We start from the raw sequence: 21,800 nt of genomic DNA on the forward strand, positions 1-21,800 counted from the left end.
CCGATAGAAAAGTGCCACTCTGCAGGAGGGAAATTTTTATTCAAAATTAGCCTACGATTAAATTTAATAGCCGGTAACCAAAACAAACAACGCCAGGCAACTGTAGGGTTGAATTAAAATTTAATAAGCTTTTGAACTTTAATTAATTAAAAAAAGGTCTAAATTAAACGACTAACAATAGAACATTAAACAAAACACAAAAAAGACCTTTTCAAGACTTCCGCGCACAACAAACTAAAACTCCTCCAAAAAAACTCGAATGTATGGTGGCGTATAAAAACGGAAATATAAATTCAATAACGTAACAAAAACACAAACCAGGAAATGAAACGACACTAACAACAAAAAAACGAAACGAAAAACAACACCACCAAATCGAGCTAAGAAAAAGCACGTCTATCTACAAGACCTCAAAACCTCAATGGTATTCATAATCCAATCTTTTGAATTAAATTAAAATTGATTCAGATTACAGATATTTCTTATTTTAGGCAAGCAATTAAAAAGAGCTTGGGGTATTAGAAAAATAATAGTTTTTGAGGCAATGCACAATAAGGTCTTGGAACATCAATACTTCCTCTAAAAGTCTGCCCAGTTATATAATAGCTTACAATAACTACAATCATCTCAGCATTGCCATTACTTTTGTAAAAAAAATTAGAAGCATCTTATAAATGAAACAGATCTAATGGAAAACACAAATATTTTCTGAAAAAAGGGAAAGAATGCTTTCTACTCGCACCACATATTAATAGTATTTTGCAAAATCATAATCAATATAATATAACCTATATGGGTTGATTGCTACCAATGCAATCCATCATTTAATGAATGAACTAGGGTATAGTAGATTTGACGAAGATCATCTACTGGGAAAAAACTCCGTATAAGTTAAAATTGTTTAATGTCTATAAACAAATATCCCTTCAAACACAGTGTATGATGAGTGTTCCATGATAAATTGTCATCTATCACGAACCCTAAGTATTTATTAAACTTCACCTGAGGTATTACTGAATAGTCACATTGTAATTGAATACGATCACATTCAACATTGTCGTATATTAATGGAGTTAATAAACTGGAAGCAAAAGATATGCAACTATCTATACTGTACAAAGTAACATCATCATCTAATGTCAGAAATATCGCAGAGAGAAAAACAATGTCAAATTTACACTTCCAGCAGTTTATCAATGGTAAAATGTATTGAAATTTTTATTATTTTGGCGAATGATCATTAAGTTATGTGACTCATTAAGAGGATATTATTTACATCATTAACAATCTCTCACAAAATAAATTATAACTATCCTCCATAACTGCATCAGAATTTAAAAATACACATCTCTGTGCAGTAAAGATGACTCGCATAAAATACAATTCCACAAACACTCTTTTTCCAAAAACATTAATGTACTCTATACCTTCTATCAGTCAAGTACAGACAAAATAACTCTCACACTCACATTCCTGCATTCATGTATCATAGGCATTCACAAAACCAAAAAGAGAAATCATTAATCTAACTATTCAGAGAAAGACAATATCATTATGAAGCCCCTAAATAAATCATAGATTAACATTTCATTGATTACTGATAGCATACGTTATAATACAAAAAAATAAATAAATAAAAAAATAATAAATATACATATATTTAAATTTTTCCATTAAGCAGAAAGATTAAAAATAAACAAACAATAAAATAAAATTTAAAAATAATTTAATAAATACACTTACTACCCAGGAAAAATAAAGATATAATAAAAGAACCCTCAGATCTCGGACTGAAAATTGATAAAATTCTGAAATACTCTAAAAAAATTGGATACTTATTATAGGCGATTAAGTAATACTAATCTGCTTTCGGAATTCTCTAATCGGAAGTGAATAAAAATTTTCTGTACACAATTTTATTTTTTTTAATACAAAATTATATTCTTTATTTAAAAAAAAAAACTAAGTTATTATAAGCGAAATTTGATGAAATAATAAAAAATTACGGGTAGATTCTAAACCAGTGTTGCTCAACATGATGGTCGAGATGATATGAAAGGGATGGTCATGAAATTAGTCAAAAACTTTACACGAAAGCAATAATAAAATCATCTGAGAAAAAAAAATCGTTTACCGTAAACACTTTACTTAAAAATGTAAGTATTCATGTAAAAAAAAAAAAATAATAATAAATGAATAAGATGTTTGCGTTTGTTTTTAATTTAAAATTTTCTCTATAACAAATCTATGTTAGAAACTCAGAAGCAAATCGTTTTCATGTGAAAAAATACGATTCCTGTGTTTATTTTTTAGTGAAACCACAGACGAAAAACCTTTTTCACAGAAGTAAAACTTGGCGAAAGAGATTAATATTTTCAATGCTTCTGTGATTAAATATCCACACTCACTTCGACGATCAAGCCAAAACGTATCTAAACATTCAGATGTGAATTGTAGTTTTAACGTTTTACCTGAAGATATTTTGTTGAGAAGGTCGTGAATCTCAACTGGTAACGTAGCAGCTGCAACAACAATTTTACTAAACTGATTCAGAATTTAGTACTCATATTTTGAAAAATCATTTATATCTTTTGGAAAATACTCCGCCAACTGAATTTTAGCTCAAGCAAATGCATCTTTATGCTATCCAAACTGTGGCGAATAATAGCGTCTTCTTTATCCAAGTTTTTTTCAGTATAATCATAAGTAATTGTTTCGATTGGAAACATCAAAATGTTTGCTTGGAAGGCGAATAATCCAGTTATCAAGCTTCTTAATGATAGCATGAACTTTGTCATTAAAGTCCTTTTAAATTCATATTTAAGTATTTTAATTCAAAAATACATCAACTAATTACGCCAACATCAACATGTACTTATTTGCCTCTAAAAACATTGAAAACGAGTTTGCTTATCCAGAAATTAATTTACCGCTCAATTCCAATAACCAGGTTAATACTTTCCCCCGCGATAACAATCCGACTTCTGTATGGAAAAGAAGGAATGTTTTCTTTTCGCTCATTTCATCGCGCAGTTTAGCAAACAGCCTATCCTAATGGTGACATTTAATAAAATTGAACATTTTTACAGCTTTACAAAGAATCTGTTCGAGATTTTCCACCGTATTTTTTGTAGCGAACATATCTGTAAAGGAAACAGTTCGTCAATTTCGCTCTTGGTATAAGACGATTTTTTATTTTTAAATCCAATGTTTTTTTCTGTTATTCCCTTTGGCATTATCACTACATACCGCAATACGTTTTGCCCAGTCTATGTCATCTATCCTTTTAGTAAATTCATAAAATAAAAAAAAAAATAAAAAATAAATTGCCATGTTGCATGACCAGGTATTGAGTTACAAAACAACTCATTTTCTTTGGTTAATTTATCCCTATCGCTTTCATATCTCACAGAAAATAAGAACTGAGTAATATTTGCCACATCTGTTGATTCAACAAATTGATTACTAAAAAAATCACTTGAACTCACTTCCTGAATTATCTGATTGCGAAAATCAGTATCCATGTCATCACCTTGATACTGTGTCGTTAGAAAGCGGAATTTTTTAAATTTTTTTCTTCTTCTTCTTCGCCATTAAAATTCTGAACGTATAAATTGCATCAGGCAATATTAGGTACTCTACGATTGTATGGGGTTTAAACATCTTAGCTACTCTTAATGCTACGAAATGCTTCAAGTGTACCTTTATTAGTATGACTTGATTTACAAATAGAATGTTATTTATTTCTCAAAATATGTAATTTTCTTTTAAAATCTTCCCGTTTTTATGACTCGCATGTTTAGTTCGCACGTGTCGAATTAATTTTGATGTCTTCATTCTTTCATTGGAGAGAACATGATAGCAAACAACGCACTGTGGCTTTCCATACAATGAGAAAAATCGTATTCTAAACATCTTTATTGTAAAATCTTGTTTTTATATCAACTAATTCTCTGGATGTAGATTACTCACTTGATTTATTCAGAAATTTATCAATTTTTTATAATTATTTAAATGAAAAATAAAACAAATTACACCGTTTGACAACACACTAAAAAATGGTCAGTGAAACTACTCTTTTAAAATCTTGTAAAGACACCATACTCGATCTTCGCATTCGAAATTAAATTGACGTTCTTCAACCTATTACGCCTCTTTTATATTGCTGAGAGCATGATATGTTCGACACCTTATATGAATGTTCGAACATTACGCTCTCACAACGAATATTAGACAAGCAGATCAAATTACAAGGAGCACGTACACATCAAGTTGGAACCTGTAAATTGTCCGTGTTTGCACACTTCACGCATGCATGTTCATACCCGCTCCTCTTAAGGTAGCTAAATAGTTTTAAATAGGTTTCATTGGGCTTTGATTGGGGGTCGGGTCACAAAATATTCAATTTATAATTTTATTTTACCTTTTGGGTGTGGTAGGACTAAAAAGGTTGATAATCAGTGCCCTATTCCCTATGACACCATGCAGCCGTGAGGTGTAGCGGGATCTCTACGATGGTTTATGAGGTGAATATCACGCGGGACTCTGTGATGGAGCCGGGAGGGAGTAGGAAGTCTGTCCGCCTTTTCCTAGTGGACCAGACCGGAGTCCATAATTTAACCCAAGTCCGGGGTTTGAACTAAGGTGAGTTCAATAAGGGAACTAGGACTAAATTTCGTTGTTGCGATCATCTTTGGTAGTATGTTGTGTTATTTTGCCTCGAATTACGAGAAATTTACGAAATTGGCTCATAATAAGTAGAACTAGGCGCGGGGTTCGCGCTTCCGCGAGCTCGGTTAGCTAGTTCAGGGGGATAAGATGTATGTCAATCAAGATGTCCGGAAGAGGCCTACAGCGAATGCAATAAGCTGAGTTATTAAATCACCGATGCAAATGTCTACCGAGGCATGTATATCGGTGATATCCCAACGAGGCCAGGCTTATTATTGTGAGATGTTAAAAGTCAGAGAGCGATAGACGACTCCCGTTAAAGCCCAACAGGGCAATGAACGGGAGGGGGTGGCAACCGGAACGTCACTAGGCGTGTGTCTTCCCCTTCGAGGTTGGGACGCCCAGTACCCTATACACAATCATTAAGTTTAAACTAACTCACCACTGTGACTCACTCGCTAATGGCATATGAAAAATACACCGATATAAATCTAACATCACCTCAACTTGAGGATATGTTACCTATTGTCCAACTACTGAGTGTAACCAAGGTTAATTCAACAAATCTTCATAAAATTTTCACACACACAACAACGACAGATACATTAATACTGCTTAGCTGAAGTTCAAAAAACTGTTCTAATAGTATTGGACATTTTCGAGGCAAAAAATATTATACATGAATATGATTTTGCGGATTTTTGTGAATGATATTTTCGTAATCCACATGTGTGAAAAGGTAAAGAAGTAAAGAAAATTCAATTTCTACCCCCTAATCCCATCGCGCCACCGAAAATGATTTGTACTATTCTTTGAAAAGTCAGTAAAAAAAATTGAATTTGGCAGTGGAAAAAAATTTATTAGTTTAGGTATTGGTTAAGAATGATCACTATCGTCCTTTCTGATTAATTTATATCATAAAATATGGTCCTACAATATTGTAAGTGTAAGTTCAACTTGCTCGTATTTGAATTAATAAATGGTATGAATTATTAATATTTTGTTGACGATATGATTATCTTAGGTGACAGTGAATATAAATAAAATTTTAGTACGTTTAAATTGTACATGTTGGCTGAAAAATATAATTGTAGCTTATATATGGCTAAAACGAATCTTATAGTTTGAAAAAAAACAATAACCTGTTAGTCAGATATAAAGAGCGGTATTATTGAACAAGTAAAGTTCTTTAGTTATTTAGGCCCCTTTGTTTCATACTATGTAGTTGAAAATATAAGAATAATATCCGTTAATTTGTCTTGGAACATGTTGTTACTCATTCATACCAGTTTTTACAATTTGAATAAAAGTTTGCACAAGTCCTAAAAACAACAGCATGTTATACGGAGAAGAATTTAAAAAAAAAGAAAAATTATATAAACATTACAAAAGTGCATAATCAACAGCAAAGTAGACGTTTAAAAATATTAAACTTGTGCAGCGTAAAGAATAATTAAAATTGTTATATTTGTATATAAATTTGACGAGTCTGTAAAATGGTAAATGACTGAAAATATATGTAGTGAAGGTAGCATTTAGTCATTTTTTTATCCAAAACAGTTTATCATAGTGGCATATGTACGTACATACACACCACAGGAATTGGCTGAATTTTATACATTTTATGAATTATATATATATTTTTTTTCACCTTAAGTGGTGATAAGTATGATATGAAATGCGTAGCCATTGAAAATCAAGTGTATTTATCACTGATAACTTGCAGCCTTATAAATAAAACGAAGCAACGTGAAGCTACCGTTAGTGACAAAATGATTGCAGCTACAGTACTCGGAATTTTGTTGTTATCTCTGGGTATGTTATAACAATTATTATCATGCTTATATTTTTATTATTACTTTTATTATTTTTATGGAATAATGGCATACACTTATAGTTTTCTTACATTTGGTATTTATTGTAATTCCATAAGAAATCAGGTTTCACATGGCTCATGGTGAGTAATTTGGCATTCGTACAAGTTTAGTAAGATCTTACATAACAAATATTATATTAATTTGTGAATATACATCATTTAAAAATAAGGTAAATAAAAAAAACTCTGTAATTATAAAGTATACTAAGTATATGTAAAGCCTGCTTAACAAGTTGGCCAGCCTAATCAGAAAATTTCAGTTTGAGAAAATGTCATTATCCACAGATGTGATCTACAGATCACAAGTAATATGAATATCTCGTTAGATCTTAAGAGTCTTTTAAATGTAATCAAATTTGATATAAACAATGTTTATTATAACTACATGATTGCTTTTCAGCTTCCGCACATTCAATTCCCTCCTTTCCTTTCCGTTATGAGGAACAAGATTTAACGAACGATGGCTCATTTGGGATAATTAACGGAACTGCAACTGACATTAGAAAGCACCCGTATCAGGTATGTAACAGAAATACGATTCAAATATTAGTTATAACACAAAAAATATCTTCTGTATAAGTAACAATTTCTATGTGGAAAAAACAAAATTAAAAATTACTTTTGATTTATATTAATTTATAATTCTTTGATGAGTTTGAGAAGGATGATTACTTTAACCTTTATTCAGAATAAAGATGAAGAATTGAAGCTTATTGTTCGATTGAGTGGGGCTATTATCCTGTAGAAATAAATTTCTGTGAAATTTAAAAATAATTAACTCCAATGAACAATAAAATAATATTATCTTTATCAGACTTTATATTTTAACTTTCTCAAATTTTCGTTCCTGTTATATAAATAAAAATAATTATGGTAAAATTAAAATATGTTAATAAAATTTCAACATTTTATGTCATTTCCAATCGTCATCCCAAAATAAGGGCATTTCAATCAACGTTTTTATAACTTCCAGCAGCATTTCCATGCACCAGATTTTGAGCCAAGTTTGATATTTAAAAACCGTTTGAATTTTCATTTTTATAAGTTCAGTGAGAATAAATTTTTATAATGAAAAATAACAAAAACTTTGATACTTTTTGAATAAATTTTCATCAAGTAGGAATTTTTTTCCCGAATGAAAGTTGTATAATAAAGTCCTAAAAGTGAATGACGTCACATTGCATTATGTGGATTAGAAAAGCTTTATTAAGTATATTTGCTGATTACAGTACTTTTTTTTGTCAGAATAATAAATTCAGCATTTGTATTAAAATAATTTTTCGTTCATTAAATGTCAATTTGTACTTTTATTATTAGTTAGTTATAATTACTCTAGGAATTTATTTATTTATTCAGCTAACTACGAGCACATGGTAGGTCATTTTTCCTTTTCGAATGCAGTCCTGAATAAAAGAGAAGCTACACAAAAAAATTACGTAAATTAGAAAACCATCGGTTCTACAATTCATGTTATGTTTAAGTAGAGTAGAATATGAAGAAAAGACGTTCTTCTTTTTTATTCAATTGCGGCTGGTAATTCAAATTTACTAACTAATTGTCAAAAGCATAGCTTGACCTGTATTATTACTTCTTATTTTTTTCCATAATCACTCTTAAAATAAACTTATGAAAAATTGCCACACTTTTTTGAAAACAATCTCTCTTAATGAATAAAGTAAGTCGTTTTTTCTGAGTGATATTTTTGCATCAACTCGTTAGAAAATTAGATATTTGAGATCGTATTTATATCCTAGTTTTTGTAAACAACATTTAATTTTCAATTTTTGAGTTCTTTAATAATAATATAAGATTTATTTAATTATAATACTAAGATGCTTAAAAAAATTATATTCTAAAATCATATTGAACGTTAGGTTCCATATTTGTAATTATTGTACGAACCCGACACAAGACCAAGTTACCCTATAAATATTCATAACTAAAACAAGAATCTCAGTCCATGCTTGCAAAGAAAAATAAATAATGATTCGGGTTTCCGTTTCCTTCTTCATAAATACAAATACAATTGTTCAAATCACCTTGCCAAGCCCGATAAAATTTAGGTAATATTCAGTACTATAATCGGCTGTTCAATGCAGGAACTGCTGTATAATAGACATCAGTAATATCAGAAAAAGTAACTAGATTAGTGACAGATGTACTTCAGATGGTTCAAAAAAATGACTAAGAAAAGCAATATATGAACTCCTTTTTGTGAGAAACATGGAAACATGGAATTTTACAGTGGTTCACCTTTTAGTAGAAAATAAACTGATTGTATTATTTAAAATTCATAATTTTAAAATTATTTTATATCCTGTAAAAAATATATTTTATCGAATTTAAAATAAATTTATGAGATTTTTTTATCGTATAATCTAAATTGAGACATAAGAAGGTCACTTATTGTACGTCACATATCGTTGGCTTATTGCAGTGTTACTTTTCTTTTGGAAAACAGTATGTAACCGAATGATAGTTATTTTGCGCGATTTAATATAAGCCTGACAGTTTTATTTTTAACTATTCATTACATTTTTTAACCAAGTTTTCTCTAATTATCGTAAAGCTATACTGTAATATCAGTAGAACTATATAATATATCCTGGTTGTAAATTTTTTTTATTACTAAATTCTGATAAATTATAAATTAATGTATTCTACTCATAAAACTATTGTTCTGATCCAGTAATTGTAACTTTTAAAAAAAATATTATTTTCAAATTATATTTTCTTTTTAGAGAATATTAATTTCTGTTTTATATTGTCAGTGATTTCTTGCGTGTATTTTTATTGAAAATAATTTTTGCTCCTTTTTTCATTGTAAATCAGGACTACTTCAGTCATTTTTACCAAAAAAATATATACATTTAGAATTTCTCTTAAAATCATCAGTAGGGTAAACTTATTCACAGTAAATATTATGACGGGAAATTTTTTATACCATTGACTTCCCGTGCCTCATCAAAAAAATTAAATATACCATTCTAATTAAGATTTCCTTAATGAAACTTTTCAGCCTTTTTCAAGAAGTATTTCACGTAATATTTTTTAGAGACATTAAGAAATATTCCCATTAAAGATTACTTTTCCTTAATTAAATGTACTATTTTTTACAAGTTTATGATTTATAGTTTTTAATTTTATTCGTTTAGGCTTTGATTTTTTTAGAGGCGAAATATACAAATTGCTAAAAAGGGGTTAGTGATGTATACTTATGATGGAGATTTGGATTAAATACTTATCTAGTAATAAAAGTATAATGTTCTTTATTAATTAATTTTAAAGGCATTAATTAGTTGTAGGCAATTACGTAATGTCGCCGAACGGCTTCAACGGCACGTAATTCATAACCTTGTGATGGCCCTGAAAAGAGCCGTTTTTCTGCATTAGCTCTGAAAAGAGCTGTGGGGTCCGGAAGCTGGTCTCCGGCGAAGTTGGGGAGTTGCGGCTCGTCCATTGAAGTCCAAGCAGGCTCTCCCTCAGCGGCAGTTGGGTCCCCACTACAGAGTGAGAGTGGTAGCCACACTGAGAGCCCCGCAGTGTCGGGTCGGCGTCGGTCGTCCTTTGCCGGCGCAGCCGAAACGGTTCTCCCCGAGCGATCCCACGCTGGGCCGGCTCCTGCCGCTGAGTCCGCCGGCCAGGGCGAGTTGGAGCAGGAGCGGGAAGGTAGCATCCGCGTCCAGCGGCTCCCTCGGCGGGCCGGTCAGGCCTGCTCTCCAACAGAGATGATGGTCCACCAGGAGGTGCCACGTTGAGCCGGCCAGGGAACTTCTTCTGTCTTCATCCATCTTCTTCTTCTTCCTGGTCTTCTCAAGGTGGTGGCCGACAATGAATTGAAATTTAACTTCGTGCACGCTCTTTATTGCAGCCTGAGAGTGGTGGGTCTACAGCGCCCCTATGGTGGGAGAACTGCGTGGTGGTAGTAATGCTTGCATCAGCGCGTACCTATACTGTGGGTCAGCTCACATCGTTGTTCTCGTGTTTGTTCGCGGATATTAAATTAGACATAAATATGTCTAATTTATATCAAGTTACACTTCATACATATCACAGTATATATGAAGTGTAACTTGGTAAATTAGATTATTTGTGTCGAATATTATGTTTAATATTCAATCACAAGACCCAAAAGTATAACTTGATTACCAAAAAACTGCATAATAATTTCCGTAAGTAACTTTTCCTGGAATGTCAACATTATAATATCGAAAGAAATGCTGATATCTTGTAAGACAGCCTAATAACAATAAACTATTAATAGTGATTTTTAATGGTTAATTTATTTATTTTATAACAAATTTTTATTTTCTCCATACGACCGTGTCTAGCAAATATCAAGCAGTGGAAATTTATCAAACTCGAACTATTTCTGATGAATTTAATGTATGTTAACACTTTTTCTTCCATTTTTTTTTTCACCAGCATGTGTGTGTATTTTTTAAACAAAAGTTTGAATACATGTAATGTAATCAAATATTGCTAAGAAAAGTATGTATTAATGTAATTTTTTTTTATTTTGAAATTTAAATCTCCCCGTAGTAATTTGACACAAATATTTTATGTTTTTTTTTCTATAAAGGTTTTTGTAAATCATGTATAAAGTATATAAAAAACCTAATTTTATGTTTTTCCAATTCATTTTAATAATGATTTATTGGTTAAATAAAACAATGTCTAATAAATAAAAAAATTACGAAAAAATATACTACTGTCAAACTTAGCCTGTATTATTCTAAGAGAATTTCAGACCGTCTAGAAAGTATTTTGAAATACTGAAATAAGTTTACTCTAACACAAAAAGTGCATGTGTTCATATCATCATGAGACCGACAATATATTTTCATTACATTATGAAATTGGTATTACATTATGATTATTATCTGACAGTACAGTTCTTTATCGCATTAATTAAGGGCGTTCAATATAACAAGCAGTTTCATTCATCCGAAAGTGAATTTCCTTACCTAATTATATTATTCGTAGAAAATAAAAAATCGCTATATTTTTTCATCTCCAACTGTTGAAATAACTTTTTGAATGTACAGTGAAGTTGATAGAAAAATGTTGTCATTACAACAAATCATTTTAAATTTCTTATTCAGGATATTTTCTCAAACTTACAAGTTTTGTATTAAATTTATAATCTAATTAGTAGATACGTATGTAATTGGCCTATACCTATTTTTTCGTAGGCAGTAATTTACTGGGACAACTCTTTTATCAGATCAGGCGCCATAATAGATAAAAACTGGATCTTGACATCAGCACTATCACCGTAAGTAAATTTTATCTCAGAGTAACTTTAACAATACACTCATGAACTAAGGAAGAGTCGTAAGCATGATGATGAATATTACTTTTAATAAAATACTGTTTTATTATACACTTGCGATCACCAAGACTGCTAACTCTCGTAAAAAAAAATACAATTTAAACAAACCTTTTAACAGAATTAAAACCTATTATCGGTTATTTCTTTACTTCTTGTACGATGAAAAGGAAATATTATGATCATGAGAAATTTTGGTTTTTAGTTTTCAAACGAAATTTCAATTTTGACCATCCCTGAATCCATTTTGACTAGTTTCAGCGTGATGTCTGTACGTACGTACATACTGTACGTATGTAACTCAAAAACGATTAGCTGTAGAAGGTTGAAATTTTGGATTTGAGACTGTTGCAAAATTTAGTCGTTCCCCTCCTCTTTTGATTGCAATCGACTGAACCAATAGTGTCCATAAAAGTCGAAAATCCAAAGATATTTAGGGTTTGGACTTTTTCATAACTTCAGTGATAAGCCCTCCATTGAGAGCTTTTCAACAATATATCATAAGTGGTACCTATATTCATTGATTCCTATGTTATAGCCAAATAAAATTTTAATTAATGAAATATTTGGATCTTACAAGAGGAGAAAGGCACGTCCGTTCGAATCAGATTTCATCTCCTTTTGTGTTAACTTTTTTTTTTTTTTAATTTAAATATATTGATTTATTAATAATTATTAACCTCTGATTGTAAAAAAAATTTACGATAAATGACAATAAAAAAATCAGAAGTTAAACATGAAATAAAATTTTACGTACTTTTCATTTAAAAATAAATGTGTACATGTTATTTAATAGGCGTATAAGGAAGTCATGTGATGTCCACATCATATTTTTCAAAGCTGAAATCCTATACTGGGTGCTACTATACAACTAAAAATTAAGCTCTTATAAATAAATTATCGTAAATCAAAATCTTTAATTAATAACCTTCATAGTTTTCAATATCCTAAGTTTTGTACAAAAATCTCAAAATGACTGGCAGGTAATCAAATAAAAATATCCTCTTATTATTTTTTAAATATTGTCAAATCTAAATATTAGTTATAGAAAAAGCTATTTTAATAAGTGCTGAAATTTCTCTATCATTAAATGTATGTATGCTTTTATTATAAAGCCAACCCTGTGCATAAGGTTTAAGGTATTTTTTTAATCGTACAGCTGGGTTTTATTCCCGGTAGAGAAAAAACTTACAAAAAAGGATACATATATATTTTATACATAAAAGTTATCCCTTAATTAATCAAGTAATCCCTTAATTAACACAAAGATATATATGTTTGTGTTAATTAAGGGATTACTTGAATTTTAAAATATTTTTTTAAAGTTCAGCTTTTAATTCCTTCATAGAAATACCACTTTTCTTTTCGAATTGTATCAGAAAAGGAACATGATGGACTTAGATCTCATATGGTACACCTAGAATATTAAGATACAATAACAATATTAATTAAATCGATTCTGTGAACTACTGCTAGAAAACATAGCTAAAAAATATAGTTTTTCCAACATTTTTCATAAAATCTTATATTTAATTTTAATAGTCTGCGAATATCTTGTCAGAAGTTTATTTTTTTCATTAATTGAAGTTAAGAATACACGTTCCTAATAGAGTTTGTAGACTGAAAATTCTATATTCTATTGAAATTATTGATATAATTTTAATGATTTTCTAACCGTTTTATAAAGTAAACGATTTCTATATAAATTAACACATTTAATTTATACATTCAAATACAGAGTAGGTTTTTTTTAATTTTAGTTAATATCTTAATATAGCACATATTCATTTATATTCAGTTTACAATACGAAAATTTACTGGGGGCTCTGAGAGTGTAATTTAAAATTGTATAAGCACTAGTAATTATGCTTTAGGTTATTTTAATCAAAAATATACTAATATAAACTATTATAGATAAATAAAAAATCCGGCAAAGGGTTACACAACATTTATGACTTTGCCCTAGAGAGTTTCTTATTTCAAACAATAGTTTCATGCAATCGGGTTTTTAAATTCGAATAATGACATAATTACGTAATAATTAGAGTAGCAACAAGTGAAAAAGTGAGAAATAAATTAGATTACAAAATACTCAATAAAAAAAAAATTGTGTGCTTGATCAAACGACATTTTTACCTTAAAAATTATCCAGTTTTAAGAATGTAATATAGAAACACTGTTAGTTCTTAATAAAACATTTGGGTCCCATTCTATCATCTTGAACAAATACTTTTTCAATGTAAAAAGTATACTTTATTTAGAGTTGTATAAATTTCCATTTACCAACAGTTTTAAATATATTTCTAAGTACTTTCAGAGTTGCTACTCTATCATCAGGGATTTCTTATAAGATTTTAATACAAAATTCAGATGTATTATTATATTTAAATTAAAATTGTTACGTTCATAAGAGTCGGTCGTCAGGAAATAAAAAAATAATTCATACTCATAAATAATATTACGGATGTTTTATTATTATTACGGATGTAATAATCTTACATTCGCAAGATGTTTACGATTATTACGAAATAAAAATGAAATAGTACTAACATATTAATAATTAATTATTGTGTAATTTATTTATATATGATATCATTATCCAATCGAACTTGTTCATTCATAATTTATTTATAGTCTTATTGGTAAATAAAATATAAATATTTCTTTAAAAAATATTAGAGCAACTTAACTTCCTTGCTAATAAATGCCTGATATAATATTTTTAAGTACATGAAAAACAAAAATGTTAGAAATTATCAAAAAAATAAAGTCATATGGGAGAATCATTTCTTAACAAATCCCCTTCTACATTAAAACAATATATATATATTTTGTTTTCAATCTTGAAAATGTAAATTTTGAATAATTGATGTTTTAAGTACTGATATAATTCAGACCCCTCTTGTTTTTACAGGGCTTATAATTTATTTATTTAAATAATTATTTGCTTCAATAAGTTGGTGCAAGGTAATCGCACAAGGTTAAAAATATTTTCAATTTATTAAAAAAAAATTGGTGTTCCATGATCCCCGTCTATCCGATTGGGTCAAGAATCAGCTCAAAGCTGGGTTATACTGTATATAGTAAAATGGTTGTGCCAAATTAAAAAATTCATGGTTAACGGGTTTAGGAGAAATTCTAAAAAACTGTTTAGTTTTTTTAAAAACTGAAATATTGTTGAATACCCTTTTTTTTTAGGAGAAGGAAAAATCTGCAACCAGACGCCCAGCATCCCGCACTATTGTATGTATTGTTTTCCGTCAAAAACGGGGACTCACAAAGCAACCTTCCCCTAAGTCAACATGTCCCGATACTCGTCAAAATGGCATAACTCGAGACATACTGTACTTCACACGAGTCACAAAAATACTAACTCAGAGTCCCACTTACTTCATTAGCGACAGCGACCCGAGAACCCTTACCATCTCAGTGCGCGAGCTTTCCTTCCTAGCCTTCCCCATGTATTCCGGTCTGATAACCTGAATGGCCATAATAACTTTTTTTCTCTTGCTCCCCTGGGTCGGATCGGCATTCAAGCAATACTCAACCCAGAGGGTCGGATTTTTTATTCACCTCATTTGCCTGACTCAAATCACTCAGGCGAGGTAACTGGGCTCTTCAATGCCGTTCCCGGGCCTCGCCGCAGTAACTACGACTCGGTTTTGCCTCTTACTGCCTCAAGCCACCAGGGAGGAATACCGAGTCCGGCTATACCGTTTCTAGATCCCCCCTAGCAGCAGTATCTCGGTATTTTTCTTCCTTTTTTTTATACTTGCTGTTCCCTGCTCCAGTCATGAAACAATGTTTCTTTCCTCCGAAGAATTTCCGTGGCCAAACCGCTTACAGCATTCCATTTGGCTACACCTTGTATCATATATAACCTGGATTCTCCGATCTTTCGTAGTTTTCTTTCCTTTATTGCTCCATATCTGATCGGTCTATCCCAATCCACCCATTAGGAGTACAGTGCACCCCATTAGAGGGGCTCCTTTGAAGGTATCCCGAATCAGATGGTGCGCTCAAGCAGATGTAAACACACAGGCAGGCATGAATCACAATCACGCACTAGATTTGAAGACGTGCAGTGGAGCGGATATACAAAGGAGTCTCCTCCATATTTCATAAATAAATATTCCATGGAGACTTTCCTCTATGTACGGGCTGTCACTTTCCGGCTCGCTCCCAGCTCCTCATGACCAAATACCCTATCTCTTTTTATAAATCTAATTTAATATTTAATTCCATTAATTCCCCATATGTGGAAATCTTTTGAACCATTTTTAAGGAATTTATGTTGAATCGGTCTGGAGATGTTAATCAAAATACAGGTCAACACAGGTACTTACGGATTTACATCTTTTAATTTGTATGAAAGTACAATTTTTCATTATATTTTCTTTGTATTAGACAAAGCATACTTTTAAACTGAGATTTTTGCAAAAACCCTGATACCTATAATTTTGGAGATCACTACACTTTCCCTTTGTAATATCTTAAAGCAACAGTAGCTGAATTGCTACAACCCAGTAAAGCTACGGAGCTACAACCCTGAAAGTAAAAATGTAAATTAAAATATATATATTCGAGGGTAAGTCAATTATTATCAGCAATTTAGTTGTGTTTTTGTTTATGTTGGTAGTACTGTCGTGTTGCATAGATGACACATACGTGGTTTAATTATTGTTATGTCTGTGCAGGTTTGATGCTGCTAGGTTAGTTCTATTATCACTGCCCTGCCGTTAACCACGGCTGCTCCGCTTTCTGTTTGCAAAAAAAGAAGAGCAACGTTCAGCGATCCGTTTTGTGTAGTCGGAAGGTGTATCAGGGGCCAAAATACATCGAAGACTTTCGGAACAGTACGGGAACAGTGTGTTACCCCAACGGAGTGTCTACGAATGGACTGAAAAGTTAAAAAATGGTCGCCCAAGTGTTACGCACGACGAAGGAGCCGGACGACTGTTTACCGCCACAAATGGGGAAAACATTGAGCGTGCACGTGACATGGTTTTCTTAGAAAGACGAGTAAGTATTGATGAAGTGCACATCGTCTGCAAATTAGTCACGGTTCTGCCTACGAAATCATCCAACACAGACTTGGGTTTCATAAAGTCTGTGCATGATGGGTCCCAAAAAACTCACACTGTTTCATAAACAAACGCGCTAGAACATCTGCCGAAAACATATGGATCGATATGGTAACCAACGGGACATCTTCTTAGACAGAATCATCACCGATGAGGAAACACGGATCCATCATTACGAGTCGGAGAGTAAACGACAGAATATGGAATGGAAACATCCAAATTCACCCTGCAAAAAAAGGCCAAGACCCAACTGCCCGCAGGAAAACTGATGTTTACGGTTTTTTTGGACTCACAAGACCCAGGACTGGAACATAATGAGGAAAGGGGCACGTCAGTAAACAGTGCGCGTTACAGTGAGATGCTTACTGCCAAGTTGAAGTCTGCTATTCGAATCAAAGCGCCGAGGACTGCTGTCGAAAGGTGTTGTGTTGTTGCACGACAATGTCCGTACGCACACTGTTGCCCACACTTCTGAAACTTAACTTTGAAGAGCCGGCTCATCCTCCGTATAGTCCTGATCTTGCTCCTTCTGACTACCACTTGTTTGGTACACTCAAAGGGGCATTAAGGGGCCGTCGATTTACCTCGGACAAAACAGTGAAAGAAGTGGTGCATTCCTGGCTCGAAGCTCAACTGAAAACCTTCTTTTATGAGGGCATCAGGAAGTTTGTGCAACGATGGACGAAGCGCGTTGAAATGCAAGGGGACAATGTCGAAAAATGATGTACATGTAAGTTTCCTATTTGTATTGCAATAAAAATTATAACTCATTGCGGATAATAATTGACTTCCTCTCGTATTTTCATCAGTATGATGGCTCTTAGTTTCAATGACTGGCAACGCTATCATAAAACGGTTTTGGAAGAATTTTCAATAAGTCTATGAAAAGTATTCTTTAAATTCTCCAGAAAATTTAAATATAACATTTCATTCAAAAATTTCATATACATATATTTTTCGTTAATGACTAATATTTTTTTTTTTTTTTTGGTGCTGATTTTTTTAATGTTAGGTGTGCCTAGTATTCCTTACAAAATATAACCTCATTAATAGTAACAAAAATAACAATATAAAATGAATTATCTGTATTAACTACTATGAGGTGTTAATTAACTAAATAAAAACCGTGAAAATTTGTTGACAACTTCACTGAATACACCGCAACTAATTGAAAATTAATTCGAATAGAAGTGTATTGTACAAAACGGTGACACGATCAATCTTTAAATAGGCAGAGTTGTTTTTTATTATGAATATTTATTTTCTTTTGTGCATAAAATAATTTTAAAATTTATATAAATTTTCTCAATTAGTAGTATAAACCGTATTATGCTCACCATTGCAATAGAATACCTGTGATGACAAATTTTACGTTTGTTATAGTTCTTAAAGGAATAAGAATGATTTTCTACAGCTAGCGGAATTAATTTTAAAAGAATAAAAAAAATTTATCTTCTTAAAAACAAATAACATGTTATTTTATAAACAATAAAAAGCCTTTATTTTAAACGAAGTAATGTAAAACGGTAAAAGTCTTCTCACTAATAAAACAATTGTTTATTTAAAAGTGGAAGAATTTTTTTTACGTTTTAGTTAGTTGCCCCATAAAAACTGCAACTTGTTTTAATATGCAAAAACACAAGTATTATTAATGAAGTACTAAACAAAGAAATTTTATGAGAACATTTACAGAATAGTGTATTTGATAAGCGTTGTTTTTTTTTTCTTTGCAGCACATCAGTTTCTAATTTCACAGTAGGTGTCGGTTCTACAAAACTAAGTAAAATAGTTAATAAAATAAATGTAACGAAAATTGTACTTCATCCAGAATTTTCACTTGGTACCGATTACTGGGTATCTCTACTTAAACTAGAAAAGCCTTTGAAATTTTCTAAATACATAAAAAAAATAAGTATTGCATCACAAACGCCACGAAATCAAAGCACCGCTATAGTAACCGGATGGGGATTTACTTCATCAATCGTAAGTACGAATTTTAAATATAACTTGATTATTATGTTTGTTTTTCTTTAAGACATAAGTATCCAATAACTACTCTTTTACTTATTTATATTTAAAGCACATAATTTGTAATATCCGTAATCACGGTTGTTTTCTCTGAAAATAATGATCTTCACTAAAAAGACAGTCTCCAATCTCTTTTTTTAGAGAATATATCACTTGCAGGAATGAATATTATCTGAACTTTTGCGGTATAGAAATTTTTCTTCAGAAGCAATATCTTTAGGTCAGTGAACGGGAAACACTTCACTGCTCATATAGACTAATAAGCCAAAAATAAAATGAGTGACCAATTTTAAAGATTTTTCCGAAAATCAGTTTATAATATTCTGATAGACGTCATAATTTTTTTTAATCGATTGAACTGCATGAAAAAAAAAGTATTTTGAAATAAAATAAATATATTCTTTTTTGTCAAACGCGTATACTTCAATAATCCAGCAAGCAGATACTTATCGGTGGGGGGGGGGGGAGGTATTGAAAATGATAGATAATTCTTGGTAACACACATTAGAGTAACCCTGAATTTATATTTATATTCAAAGCAATAGTAAAGATTCAATTAAGTTTCGACATGAAGAATTTTATATTAGTGTGTCTTCAAATCAATTCTTATTTTTTTCTGAAATGCGAATTCCTAATAATCTATTTACAATTAATTATCCTTTCCTTTAATTTGCCAATAGTGGAAGCTAATATTTTATAAATACAATGTTTTTTATATATATATATATATATATATATATATATATATATACTTATATGTGTGTTTTATTTATTAATATTTCTTTTAATAATTTTCTAGTTTTACATTTTAATCAAGCTAATAAGCTTCTTTCGAATTTTACTTCTCTGGCCTGATTTTAATTCAAGCCTGATAAAATGATATAAAAACTATTATTTTTTTTTTTAATTTCTTACTTTAAAAATAATCATACTAAATTTGTTAAAATTTGAAAAAAAAATTAGAATCCTAGTAAATATAATATTTATACGTTATCAACATAAAAAAAATATTTTTTTTTTATTTTTAACAAATAAAATTTACAGTTAAAATATTACAGAAACTATAAGTAAATTTGTTGTCAAAATATATCACATATTTAAATAAATAATTAACGGTTTTAATGACACTAAATCTATTATTTTCAAGCATTTGTATCTTCTTTTATAGATGTACCGATTAAATGGTTCATCTGGTTGATGTTAAGCTTATATTCACTAGCTTTGACAAAGCTAGTGAATATAACCTAGCTTATTGAATATATTCTCTACCTTTATTAAAGCTAGGGAGGAGAAACATGATAAAGGTATAGACATGAAGACTCCGGACTCCCCGAGCTAAGAAAACTGATTCCCGGTGGAGGTACCCCCTTTTTAGACATGGTATAAAACCGAGTCCCGGCTTCCGGGGAAGGGCCCAGGAACGACATAGTCGGGCTTGGTTAGCCCGCCCTGGAGGTTAGAGGCAGGGAAATAAGAATAGATCCGACCGTCGGGCGACCTGTCATACCGGACGTTCGGCCGGTAGACGGGGAGGCCCGTTAGAGTACTGGACGCTTCCCTGGGCTGTGTTATATTTAATTATGTGTCCGGTGCAGGGGAGTATGAAAACAAAGAAGAAGAGTATTTGTTAAAGCATTCGACTTACCAAACTGTAGGCAACATTTAAAAAATATCACAGTATTTTTAGTTCACTTTTTGGAAATTGAAACTAAATCCAAAATATCCTACGTTTATCGTCAGTAGTTTTATTATGATTATAAATTATTTAAATGATTCTTGTACCTTTCTTGCAGAATTTTACGTCTACAGATGTCCTATATCAAGGAAAATTGACAATATTAGACAAAGAAACTTGCAGACCGGCTTACGTTTCATCAATTGTATCAAATACAACTTTTTGCGGGCTCTTAAAGAATTCCGCTGTCCCGTTTTTGGTAAGTAGTGGTACATTTCATTCCAAACTAAAGTAAATTTATTTACTTTTTATAGAACCACAAAATCATTCATGGTTATAATTAAATAAACGTTTATCAATATTTTTGTATATTTAATAATAATAAGGTTCACTGCTATAGCAGAAATTATTTATAAGATATTATTAGATGGTTGATAATTCAGTCTTAGTTTACCGCATATTAATTTAACATTAACATTATTTAAACTTGTTAGTATCGAAACCTACGAACTTACCAGTTATATATTATTATCAAAATTATTTTTAGTTATTTAATTTTTCATATTTATTTGTAATTTTAGTTGTTCTTTTCGTTATTAAATCTAATATTCTACTTTTCTACGTTTTACAGAGAGACGAGGGTGACCCACTTGTTCAAGAAAATAAGTTGGTTGGGAGTTTTATTTTTTACGCAAGAAGTAAGTACTTTTGCATTGATTATCCAAACTGCCCTTCAATTTTCACTGATGTGACCCAACTTAGATCTTGGATAAATAACGTCATAAAACATGAATAACAGAAAATAATACAACTTCATGAACGAAACTTGTAATCAAGATAAGGTTTAATAAAATTACTGTAAATTTTTGTTGTCTATTTTTTATTCAGTTATTTTTTTAATGCTTTTCAAAAATTACTATTTCTGAGATTGATATGAAACAAATTTACCGGTTGCAGCTTGAGGATATATAGAAAAGAGAGAAGGAGTTGTTGTTATCCACGTCATATATTCGATAAAGGAATCACATGGCTTACAAGAGGTGTCATGGATGTAGTTTTGAAATAAATCCTGTAGTTCTAAAAAAAAAAAAATGTTTAGCTATTACTGTAATTAGTATCTATCATTATTGAAAT

The 21,800-nt window shown here is 30.9% G+C and overlaps 1 protein-coding gene across 2 annotated transcripts; it reads left to right on the forward strand.

The window, feature by feature from the left end:
• Nucleotides 1–6,386: 6,386 nt before the first annotated feature.
• LOC142321808 (trypsin-7-like) lies at nt 6,387–21,542 on the forward strand. Of its 2 annotated transcripts, XM_075360214.1 has the most exons (6): nt 6,387–6,486; nt 6,948–7,066; nt 11,743–11,825; nt 18,697–18,946; nt 20,785–20,925; nt 21,298–21,542. In XM_075360214.1, the coding sequence occupies exons 1-6, from the start codon at nt 6,444–6,446 to the stop codon at nt 21,460–21,462; spliced, it is 801 nt and encodes a 266-aa protein (XP_075216329.1). In that variant the 5' UTR covers nt 6,387–6,443; the 3' UTR covers nt 21,463–21,542. The 2 variants fall into 2 exon arrangements, with proteins under 2 accessions (XP_075216329.1, XP_075216334.1); XM_075360219.1 differs by lacking the exon at nt 20,785–20,925.
• The last annotated feature ends 258 nt before the right edge of the window (nt 21,543–21,800 follow it).

The sequence above is a fragment of the Lycorma delicatula genome, chromosome 1 (assembly GCF_047948215.1).
Source record: "Lycorma delicatula isolate Av1 chromosome 1, ASM4794821v1, whole genome shotgun sequence".
Lineage (NCBI taxonomy): Eukaryota > Metazoa > Arthropoda > Insecta > Hemiptera > Fulgoridae > Lycorma > Lycorma delicatula.